This window comes from Ylistrum balloti, unplaced genomic scaffold, assembly GCF_031769215.1.
Source record: "Ylistrum balloti isolate Yb309-2 unplaced genomic scaffold, AGI_CSIRO_Ybal_v1 Utg369808, whole genome shotgun sequence".
NCBI lineage: Eukaryota > Metazoa > Mollusca > Bivalvia > Pectinida > Pectinidae > Ylistrum > Ylistrum balloti.
Window position 1 is genome coordinate 2293887 of NW_026781982.1, and position 12662 is coordinate 2306548.

General features: G+C 37.4%; 2 protein-coding genes across 2 annotated transcripts; one reads left to right on the forward strand and one right to left on the reverse strand.

The window, feature by feature from the left end:
* Positions 1–1068: 1068 nt before the first annotated feature.
* Positions 1069–2553, reverse strand: LOC132544792 (leucine-rich repeat and fibronectin type III domain-containing protein 1-like protein). The gene has a single exon (XM_060208438.1). The coding sequence runs from the start codon at positions 2551–2553 to the stop codon at positions 1069–1071; it is 1485 nt and encodes a 494-aa protein (XP_060064421.1).
* A 3691-nt stretch (positions 2554–6244) lies between these two features.
* On the forward strand, positions 6245–12351 carry LOC132544794 (acid-sensing ion channel 4-A-like). Its single transcript, XM_060208439.1, has 7 exons — positions 6245–6417; positions 6779–7319; positions 8294–8392; positions 9338–9497; positions 11083–11260; positions 11661–11752; positions 12134–12351. Exons 1-7 carry the CDS (start codon positions 6245–6247, stop codon positions 12349–12351), a joined length of 1461 nt encoding a protein of 486 aa, XP_060064422.1.
* The last annotated feature ends 311 nt before the right edge of the window (positions 12352–12662 follow it).

A 12662-nucleotide genomic window follows, 5' to 3' on the forward strand; every position in this document is an offset into this window, starting at 1 on the left:
ACAGAGGAAACAGGTATACGGTGCAGTTTAATTCTCAGTTTGGCCCTATTTAATGTGATTCGAAATTAGTATCATAATGTGTTGATCGTAGTTACCTTAAACAGTAGCAATAATTTCCATACCTAACAAAGACATGGCGGACTGTTAACAAATCATTTCAATCTCATTTATCAGAATAAATATACTAGCCAGACCTTACTGTTGTTTTAGTTACTTATATTCACACAGCCATTTATAATTTATGATAAAGGTTTGACAGGTTTGATTCCATGACAACGGCATTTAGCGGAGTGCCTATATTATTCAGATTTGTTTGTTAAAGACTCTAGACATGGGAATGGTAACATTGTATTTATCGTCAGGGTTATAAAATCACACTGACACCATCACTTACAAATTCAGTATGTATCAGTCATATATCAGTATCTAGAAAATAGCCGACCAGTGTCTTAACGGCACAGTCCCACTCCACGACCGATATTATTTTATATCAAAACAAAAATCAGGAATTTCTACTACCGCAATTTTAAAGTAAATCGCTACCAATCAAACGCAATAAATAGTTTCAAAAAGGAGAAAATGCAATGTCAAGGCGAAGAAAATGTGTCGTTTCTAGTTTGTAATTTTAATTGAAGACACTGAACATATATTATTAGAGTTTCTTGATATTTGATGTGTTACAATAAATCCGAACAAAATGATATAGAATGATAAACCTGTCGAATTAATGTTCAAGATTAAACACCACTTTTTTAATCAGCGCCGGATGGAAAGGGAACTATTTGGTAGGTGTATTCCGACAGCAGTGATTCCTGTTACAGAATACAGCCTTAATCATCCGTATATTACATATCACAGTCAAACTTGTAAAAGTTCTTCCGTAGAAACGTTATCACAGTAAGACACAGAAAAGTAAACAAAAATAACAGTAAACAAAAGTTTCAGAAAGTAAAAACCTCCATCAATATTACACGTGTCTTCTGTTATTAATCACGATTAAATTAGTTTTGAATGAAATCGATGTTTACGTCCACGAAATATCTTTTGCGACATATAACCGCTCGTTCTTCACACTTGATGTTTTCTTAAGAAATCATCGGCCAGGCGACGAAAACGTGGCGTTCTTACGGAGTCAAAATCATCGTCCTGTTTGATGCTGATATCCTCTACATGGTTACTATTCTTCTTCCTCTTCACGCAGTAGATCGTCACGGCGATGATGACGATAAGACACACACCTCCTCCTCCAGCTCCAGCTATCATCATCATGTTCATTCCTCTACCTTCATCGCTCGTCACCAGCGCCTTTTTATCTGTTGGCTTTTTCACGTCGCTTTCATCTTTAGTCTTGTCCATGTGTTTTGATGCGATGCTTGTTGGATTCGGGTTGTTTTGATTGGGGAGTTTAGATGTTACCATAACCCCACTAGCTTGCTGATGATTGCTATTGCTAATCATCGATTTAGCTAGTGTAACTTTTGATGTAGTCTGCTCTGACGTTCTTGCCGTTTTTGTTTGTGAAGTCGGTGCTGTTGCCGGCATTGCTTTTGTCGGAGTCGTAGTAGATGTGGTTGTTGTCGACGGTGTTGTTATAGTCGTCGTCGTTGTCGTTGTCGTTGTAGTTGTGGATGTTGTCGTTTTTAGGGTGACGACAATTTTCAGTTGATGACTTTGCTGGCCGACTGTATTACTGACACCAAGTGTCCAAGTACCTTCATCTGTCTTTGATACATTAAAAATATCCAAGGAGCCAGTTTTGGAAACATAGTAGTTCGAAGTGTTTTCGTAGGTAAATGCCACGTGTTTCCCATCGTGTCTCGTCCATGTCACATCCGGGTAAGGATCTCCTGTCAGCTCACATGACATACGAAGGGATGAAGTTTCCATGACTACATAGGTTTCAGTAGTGCAGTTTGTTATTTCGGGAGGCACGCACTTAAACTCTAAATCTGGAACGCGCAAAATCGGAGCATATTTTAGTCGTTCTGGTCCTGTACAAACTAAAGCATCACTTGCATACTCGGGATCCAATGCCTTTTTTGGTGCATGTTTCAACCATCGTAATTCACAATTACATTGTAACGGATTTCCTGACAATTTTATATTGACGAGATTTGCAAAAGAATCTTTGTAACGTTTAGGCAGTCCCTTGAGAAGGTTTTCTGATATATCAAAGTGTTGTAGGCTGGGAAACATAGCCCCGAAATCAAAATCAATTTTCCAAATCTTGTTTCCATGGACATCCAAAATGCGAAGATTTTTCAAATTTGTAAACATAACTGGAACTAAGCGTTCCAAGTCCATGTCGGCAATATAAAGTTCTTGCAGATTTGAAAGGCTATCGAAAGATTTTTCACTGAGCTCACAATGTGGATTCCCACTGATCTGGAGGGTAATTAAACTGGTTAGTCCCGCAAATGTTTTGTCAGTTATTCGGGGAATGTTGTTAAAGGACAAATCTAAATACCTCAACAAGCTACGTGAAGAAAATGTGTCGTCTGCGATTGTATCAATTTCACAATGAGACATCGTTAATGTAACCAATCCAGGCATGGATTGAAAGTCGCTCTTATGTAATGCTGGGATCTTGTTGTGTGTCTGGAAGTTTCCCGAAATGGAAAGAACTTGGACATCATCGGTCAGCGGTGACGGGAATGTTGAGAATCCTGCAATGCAGCTCATCACCTTGGAGTTGGGGCACGCGCATCCCCGTGGACATTGTCCAGATAATTGACCTCTCCCAAGTGAAACAAAAACCGCCAATTTGAGAAAAACAATCCAAATTAACGATTTTCCATTCATTTTTTCTATAAAATGTTCCAACTTAAAGAAATGTTGAAGAAGTTGCTAACTATGGTTTGTTCTTTCTAAAGTACTAGACCGACACTATGAAAAACTGATATGGTAAAGGCATATATACATACTTATATCTACGGAGGCCCAGAAACGACATCGTAAAATACAACGAAACGTTGGTATTTAATGAAATTATTATGAACACACGGAGTGATTATATCAACCAATGTGATATCAGATACCTGGCGTATTTAACAATGCAAAAAAATAATGTTTGAAGTTACTGAGAATCAACTTATATAAACATCGCACCTTACTGATGACCTTGGACAATGCTTTCACAGAGAGATTTGACCGTCGTTTGTCTGAAGATCTGTATCGACTCTTGACTTGGCTCTATGTTACATAAGATTGTACGGATGACACAAATGAAGTGCGCCTTTCAAAACCTCTTTGTTTGCTAAATGCTCCAATTATGGGCTATTTTGGGAAAGGGCTTTAATGTTGTAATAACTTTTGCCCAATCCTGTTGCTGATAATTATGGCGATAAATATGACGAATGTTTCTATCACAATATCAAAAATGGAGAACTCCTCGTCACAATATCAAAATACTTTGTGAAAAATAATAATTAAATATATATCTAATAAATGACAATGATAAAGTGAATTCGGAAATGTTAAACAGATCGGACCAAAAATTTGGAAATGGTCTTTCCGGAACTTCTCAAGAAATAGTTTTTAAAAAATATGAAGAGTCAAAGTCATATGTTGCCACCTTTCGGTACTTCCTATCACACCCGAAATAAGATATGTTAACTGATAAGCTACCATGGCTTACTCAGTCGTTTCCAAGAATTAATAAAAGAAACCTTAACAAGCAAAATCTAAGATGGCCGACTTGAAAGATTGCTACCTGTCGGTACTTCCTATCAAGCCCTAAATTAGATATGCACATTCATAACCTACCTGTGAATTCGAAATGATCCACTATGTCTTTTCCAAGAAGTAACGAAAACCTTGTCAGGCAAAATCCAAGATGGTCGACTGTATTTCTGTTCAACCCCTTCATCATGCACAACTAGGAACCGAGGAGAATTTTAATGAATTTGATATTTGATTTTTTTCAAAATTCAAGGTGGCCCCCTGACGGTTTTTTCGGTTGGACCCAGGATGAAATATGCACAAGTTCAGTAAGAATCAAATGAAGTCTGAATGTATATATTTGAGAAAGACCCTTCCGTTTCTTAAAAAAAATCCACAAAAAACAACGCTTACAAACTTTAACAGCCACTTATCGGTCATTACACTTTGCAGCTCCAGAAAGACACATGCACAAGGAGGAACAATAGGTGCTTACAAATAAAATGTGAGGGGCGATTGATTCAATGCTGCAGGAAAGTTAACGAATTGTTTAAAGACATACGACATGGTATTTGAACATCCCACTGTGACTGGACTAAGAACATTTGAAAGATGTATCTTATAACTTTAAGTAGATTAGAAGTACTTGTACATACTGACATAACATTAGAACATGCTTTAAGATAAACCTTATGCGGGGAAAGGTGGGTTGTAGCTTCATGTCCAAGTAGAAACCGATGTTTTTTTGGTGTGTGTTTAATGGCGTACTAAAACTTGGCGAAGACGAAGAGTTTTATACCAAGGCGAAAATAACCCTGGACAAATGGTTCTTCGTATGCAGTAGATATATATAAATATAATAATTTATCTTGCAAAATAATTTAAATTTAAAGATAGACTATTCACTGCATGAAATTTCTTTATAAGGATTGCACAGCTATTGTACAGATCGACATTCCTTCCCCTTCAAAAGTGACTGAACTTGTCACTAAAATGAGTAAACTGCAATCGAATGGTGTTATTTCTCAGTGGCGTAGCAAAACATTTTTAAGAGTGTATGCTTTCAAGAGAGAATCCAAGGGCGAAGCCCCGGTTAAGGGGGTCTAGGGGCGCAGTAAGGTTAAAAAAGTAGGGCAAATATATCTCAATGGAATTCGAGTGCATGCTTAAGCATACAAGCATACATTATTGCTACGCCTCTGTATCTCATTGTGAATCCGCTACATGTCAATCTGTCAGTGTTGATGACACTTACAATGGATATCCTTATGCTGTCGACAGTGATGGATTTCTTCATAATGTATTATCGCTGCGGTATCACAGTGACAATTCCTTCCCTGTCTAGGACAAGGCATTCAGATAAGTAGGTCATATGAGTGTATAACCGACAACAGACCTGTGGGGAAAACTTACAAAAAATATAACATGTACAGTCATGAAAATCTTTTTGTCCATAAAGAAAATATGGCCGTTAAATTGTAAGATGTAAGCAGGGATCAAAACAATTACCTCGATTTGAAATTTTAAAATCACTAGGCGGAATAAACTGTACATATTTTAGTGTTTATTTCATTTTCGCTTTTCTCGCGCCTAAGATATTGCCCTGAAATATAATTGCTTCCATTCGACTTTCTGACTTTTATTTATATAGCAATCAATAACACTTAAGAAGGATTCTTTCTGAAAACGCTACTGTCAGTTTTCATGAAAGTAATATATAGTACTTACTTGTGATGTAACTTTCATACCCGAACACTTGCCAACCTTTAATTCGCAACTACACCCATTAGTATAGCTAATTTGTCGCTTAGCTTTGCTAATCTGTATCAGAATTAAAAATTTGGGGACATGTTTTGGAACACGGTCTGTGAGGAATCCGGAGGCAGTTAATGAAGGATTTCTCATGATGAAAAACATGGCATATCGTTCAATATAATAGGATGTTAAAGATTCATCGAATGGTTTTTAAAAATACCCAGACTTCATGTTATTGTATATTGTTGTAACAACCTTGGTTTGGGTTGATAAAACAGAAAATCCTGACCTAGCGACTTGTCGTAAGCAGCTTCTTAAGGAGTCATGGTTATTTAGAAATCTGTTCAAGGGACGGAATCATTAACGACTTTATGTAATGTAAGACTTTATCTGAACTCTGGATCTAAAGACAACAAACCTATTAGATTAGATATATAACACATCGAAGGGCGGAAACAATAACTTCATCAATCAGTGCAATTGTGTTTATAACATGTTTTGATGACACGATCTTGTTGTCTAGCAGCCAGACTTTCTAATCATGCAGGTAGGCAGGGCCCGGTTTTAATGTGAAGGGTCTTTAGAGAATAGCTAGGACGTAAAATATTTATAGTTAATAAATTTAAAATCATTAAGGAGAGTGGTTTGAACCGATACTAGTGATAACCAATAGGCATAAGTAGTGCAGAGTTATAAATACCATATATCATCAATTATTTAATATGTAATTGGTGTTCTAAATTGCAATCAGTTTTGTTGACATTACACATGAGCGAGGCAGGATCGAACAATACATAGATTAATCTGTGCTCCGCAGTTGTATTCGATCATGGCGACTGCTAGTAACGATGACGTTCGGAAGGATGCTAGTAACGGTGACGTTCGGAAGGAGGATGATATTGCGAGCGGACATCAAACAAATATCCTTGTAGAGGACTTCCTGTCATCTGCAACCATTCACGGATTACATAAGGCAGCCTCCAACAGGAATCTTATTCGAAGGTAGTGTTAAGTATATCGTTAACGTCTGACGAAGTGGATATTTTTCTAAATACCTGTGGTCAAGGCCTCGTTAGAGTTTATGAAAGTAGGACTAAAACTTGGGGGGAAAAACCACAATGAAAATCAAAATACAATGCGTTTCCTTTTTATTAAGTTTTAACCATTTTGCTTCCCTTTCCATTTCGTTTCAGTCATTTTCATTTCTATTTTCATGAATGGACAGTACTCGAAATTAACAAAACAGGCTAAACAAACGTATCCCAATACTGCTTAGTAGTTGATCTTTACAACAGCTTTATCATTAAGGTCTTTGGTTATTTCACTGTTTTAAATTCAATCTTTCCATTTCTTTAATTTTCAGATGGGTTTGGACAGTATTGCTGCTAGTAATGCCTGCAGGCTTATGCACATTTACCTATCTGGAGCTGAGGATATACTTTCAGTTCGAGACGCGTACGAGCACTAGTGTTTTAATGAAAAATGAAATCGAGGTGCCTGCCATTACTATATGCAATGCCAACCAAGTGAAAAGCAGTATTTTAAACTGTGCCGATATGGAATACCTGATATTTTATCTAAGTGAATTGAGTAAATCAGTTACACTTCCGGTGTCATATCCGGTCAATGTTTCAGCTATTTCCGCTGATGACATCTTCAGATGTGTGCGCGAACACTCGCACGATTTGGACATGTTCCAGTCATGTTTCGTTGGGGGACGTCTAGTCAATTGCAGCCATATTTTCAAACCAAGCTTAACATTGATGGGAATGTGTTTTACATTTAACGGTGTGTTGCCCCAGAGGAAGACCCAAATGCACGGATATATGGGCGGTCTGAGGGTTGTTATCGATATTGAACAGGACCTGTATTTCTTCCCAGAAAAAATGTTATCAGGTATTAAGGTAATGTGAATAAGATATATCTAATAGTGGGCACACATCGAGTGGTTGTGGTATATTATATTTACCTCGTTCTAGTTGGTCATTTTACAACGTTACACAAATAAACAAATGAATAAAAACTTAATTTAATTTAACACGCACGATCTTTAGCGATTTTTTTTATATTAACTTTTGGAAAAATATCGAACGAGAAAGAAGGAAATATCATATCCAACAGTTTCCACCTCACTGACAGCTTTTCCGTTGTCAAATTGACTGCTTGTGTTGGGCGTGATCACGTGACCTTTTGAAATCAATTGATTTGTTGTCTTCGAAGAGGATAGAAATCCTAATGACAATCAATTCATTACACAAAAAATCGTAAACTGTTTATTCAACGTTCTAATTTCCAAGCGTCAAGCGCTCTTTCGGTCAAAGTTCATCCTATCAACCAATCAAAAAATGTTAAAAGTGTTACAAAACCTGTGGCATAACAGATATCTTTATACAATAGTCGGAATGATTAATCGATGCCGTGAGAGTTTAAAACATATCCACCTAATGTGGTAAAACACTTTTCTTTCATAACAGCAATCAAAAAGGTGTTGATTTATGAACGTAAACATTCTGTATGTGTTTGTGCGTGTTGCTTTTTCCGCGAAAATGCGGAAATTCGTATAACAAAACATGGGAAATTTAAACAATCATTCCAGACGACAGCTTTTTTTGTTTCGCTTTTTTTTCGCGGCGACAAAAAATGCTTTAATTCAAAGTGTATAAAATAATCTTGCAATACCATGTGACGATTGTTACTTCCGAAGAAAGTCGGTTTGATTACTTCCATAATTTCTTCCATGATTGCCCGCTTTTGTATCTCAAATAATCTTCCATTACACAGTGGAACCGTCTTTTTTCATTTTCTATTTTTTTCCCTTTAATCTTGTCCCTTTTTTTCTGATATTCAATACATCAATACAAAGGGGATATGTTTACAGGTACTTCTGCACGAGCCTGAGGAGACACCCGTTCCAAACATGCGCAGTTTCCTTGTGGGTCCTGGTTTATCAGCGGAGGCCGTGCTTTCTAGGAACAAGGTATACTCGTTCGTGGGTCGACAGTCTATTTCAGATGTAACACAACATTTAATTAATCAACGGTAGTATTTTTTTCAATTTGACAACTTTCTCATCTGCAGACGCCAATGATATACTAGATTGTCTGTAGTAGTTTTTCTATTCCCCGCTAAACTTTGAAAATTAAAATACCCCACAGCCTAGCAGGGAAAGTTTGTACTCCGGAAGGTACTGGAGTCTACATGAAAATGATATGAGGAATAATAGCGTGAATGACGTTTCACCTGATATGGTATGATAGCGTGAATGACGTTTCACCTGATATGGTATGATAGCGTGAATGACGTTTTACCTGATATGGTATGATAGCGTGAATGACTTCTCACCTGATATGGTATGATAGCGTGAATGACGTCTCACCTGATATGGTATGATAGCGTGAATGACGTCTCACCTGATATGGTATGATAGCGTGAATGACGTCTCACCTGATATGGTATAATAGCGTGAATGACGTTTCACCTGATATGGTATAATAGCGTGAATGACGTCTCACCTGATATGGTATGATAGCGTGAATGACTTCTCACCTGATATGGTATGATAGCGTGTATGACGTCTCACCTGATATGGTATAATAGCGTGAATGACGTCTCACCTGATATGGTATAATAGCGTGAATGACGTTTCACCTGATATCGACTATAAAGGATATACATCTTTGTAAATTAGAATAGAAAGAACCTTGTATTGTTCCTGTACATGTTTGAGGCTGTATACCATGATGCAACTGTTACATGTTTTACTCTCGCGTCGTCAACTGTGAGACTCGATTAAATTTACCTAATCTGTGCATAAACTATCAGACCCCGGTGCCAACACAGTAGTAAAGGGCATATTAACTGTTTATAAATACTGATAAACTACAGAGAATATTTCTGTTTTTTAATTCTAATCTTTCTCCAGAGGATATTACTACCGTCGCCCTATGGTAATTGTGTGGAGAGAGAAAGCGACATCGAACGACTGACAAGGTTCTCGAAGTATTCCACTACAGCCTGCGGGATGGAGTGTTTCCAGAATGCAGTCGTGTCTCGCTGTTCTTGTCGACACTACTATGTAAATGGTGAGTGTGCTAGTGATAAATCATGAGGACTCGTAACAATGTTATCTCTAGTACTCAACTGTATGTGTAGTTCAACATTGGAAATATGCCAACACTAAGAGCCATCACAATACTAACTTGTGGTATGTGCGATACGCTCATCTCGATTCCTCGACCTTGTCACTCATTAGTAATTAAGTTAATTTATTTCACCGAAATCATGATCTTTACTTTGATAATTTGTTTTCGTGATGAATGCCTCCTTCCTTATTTATGGGGTTATCGCCCTTTATTTTTCCTGTCCTACCTATTCGACCGTCGATTCCTTGTGGGAGTCAGCATGATTTATGTAAATTAGAGATCTAAGATCACATCGCGTTTTTTTAAATAACTAAACGTTTTTACTACATAAATGACAATCTGTTTCACAGTTTAACAACTGCCACCCGACGAAATACTCGTCTATCGTACTTAAAGTGTCAAGTAATGACGACTTACCTAGACAGATATATGCTGATAATCACTCTTGAATTTCAATAATTCGGGTCCCAGGTTGGTAGTTCGGGATACTGGCTAGTCATCGCCCGTTAGTGCTTATATCCCGTGTTGATCAGATAACCAGTATCTTAATAAATGCATGTCGTTAGTACCCTTCTATAGCACGTGCACACGTTTGATTCACATGTGACTTTCTATAAAAGCTAATATGTATGAAACTCGACCAAAAAAACAAACAAACCAGCATGTGTTGAACGCACGTGTACGTGCTCTATCTTGCTTCACCCAACTTTGTTTTATTTGTACAATTGGGACTAAAACTACGGGGACATAGAAAGTGGGAAGGGGTGAGGGTGTATGTCTATCAACACATTAGATATGCATGATCTTGGCGGACTTTTGGAAATATCGGGGAGACAATGAAGAAAAAAAACTTAAAAAAAAAAAACGAATAGAAGAAACGGACTTTTTGTATTAAAAACTTCGCGACATAGTTACAGAAATTCGATTTAAACAGTTCTGTTGAAAAAAAAAACTTCTCCAGTACGAACTTTGTTCGGTTACCCAGACAAGGATAAGTTTTGAGTCACATGTCCTACCATGAAGGTTTTCTCCGAGTGAGCTGACCTACAAATCTGGATCATAAATACTGATAGTCTTTATAAAATAGAGCATTTGATTTGATTTGTCCTGTGTTCTCATCCATTAACATCTCCACCATTTACAGGACCCGAGAGACTGTGCGGCTACGATGAATTGATTAACTGCTACAAGGCAAACACAGGCAAGTTTATCAACATCGTCCTGTTATGAAACGTACCATGCTATAAGTGAATGAACCCAATATTGATTAATTCTGAATCTGTTCGAATTCAAGAAAGATGCACCATATCGCTCATTCTGATCTACCATAATTACTTCCCTTCGATAATCTTGATAGCCGATTGTGACAGAGAATGCAACTCGCCAGTCAAACCCAAATCTGGGAAAAACAAAAACAAATTATTAACACTGCATTCATAAAAATAAATATCGTTGAATTGTTTAATCAACCATCCAGTTAATTTGAAACAAAAATATCGTTATAATTAAAGTTGTGATATGTTAGATCTGTATATAGAGAACTCCACGGGGCTGTCGGAAGCTGTACAGAACTGTCGGACATGCCCGGAGCTATGTATCACTTACTCCTACGACTGGTCGCTATCTTATGCTCTCTTCAGCTCTGGCTTTGTCAACAACAGACTCGTCAATGCAAGCATCTTTCGTGAGGAATCCTATATACGGTAATTTTGCTTCGGTAAAATTTCGTAATTATTCCAAACCCATATCAGAGTTGACTTGGCGGGAATTTTTTAACTCTATTATGTAACTAACAGTGTCCAAATTTGAACCGTGGGGATTGGAATTCGTAAATGTTAAATCAAATTTATACCACACTTTAGGGAAATGAGAAATTCCAGCAGGAATAGATAAAAAAACGAGAACAAAATGAATATGTGAAGAAATTCTATCAGTTTTGTTTCCCACAAATCGACTTAAAGGTACGGTTTAGTCTACACCTTTGCTGTCCTCTATTATAGAGGGGATCGCAATTAATGTACTCCATTGAGAGACTGCTGAACAAGTGGTAACACGAATAAACATCAAACGCTACAATAGGTTAAACAACTTGTTTATTCTCAGCTCCAACTACATAGATCTGACGCTGTTCTACAACTCTCTGTCTGAAAATGTCGTTGAAGATGTACCTGCCAAGATGATAAACGACATTGTCGGTAATGTATCATTACGTACTTACAATAATGCAGTTTATAATTAAACTAACGGTACACTGTATTGTAGGTTCGTAGAAATGTTTGGATATACAAGGAGTATCCGAGTTTGTCGGAAACCCTGATTACGGTCTCCACCAGACTTGGTCTCAAATTAAAGAACACAACATATCAGAAACAAATATTACTGGAGTCAGTAATTCAATCCATTTGAAACCAATCTGAATAATTATCATATAGATTTTTATAACAACTTTCTAATCGGTATATAACCGGTCCCTGGATTCATAGGAGTCATAATATAAACATATGAAGTCTTTATTGATGTTTTTTAAGAAGTCCAGACAAGAGTTTTGAAATGGGGCTATGGACCTTCTGTTGTAGGCAATGTTGGTGGACACATGGGTATGTTCCTGGGAGCTAGTCTTCTGTCTATTGTAGAGCTGGTAGAATTTGCGTGCTTACTGATAGCGAAACAAAGAAGTGTGTCACCAACTTCCACAGACAAGAAACACAAGCTAAGTACCGTCAGTATAACCAACTCTACTAAATGCAACATCACAAAGGACACGGAAAATACCCTGCACTTGGAGGAAACATAATACTTAAAACGCCGGTTTTGGGTAAGAATAGCATAGGATGGACTCAACATTTCCCAAATACAATTGTCACAGCGGTCAGGTTACAACCTCTCCCTGATATTATATGAAGTTAGAGTCGGGACGTTTAGGCCAGGTGCATGCGGAAACACAGGGTTATCACTTTAAAGGCCACTGGGATAAATCGTGTTTGAAACGTTGTTTTTCTGAAGAAGATGTCCAATGGGCATGTAATGCTGACCTGGAATTCATTGAAAACACAATCAACGTCCATCACAGATACCTTAACACATACACCTTTGGCATTCAAACAC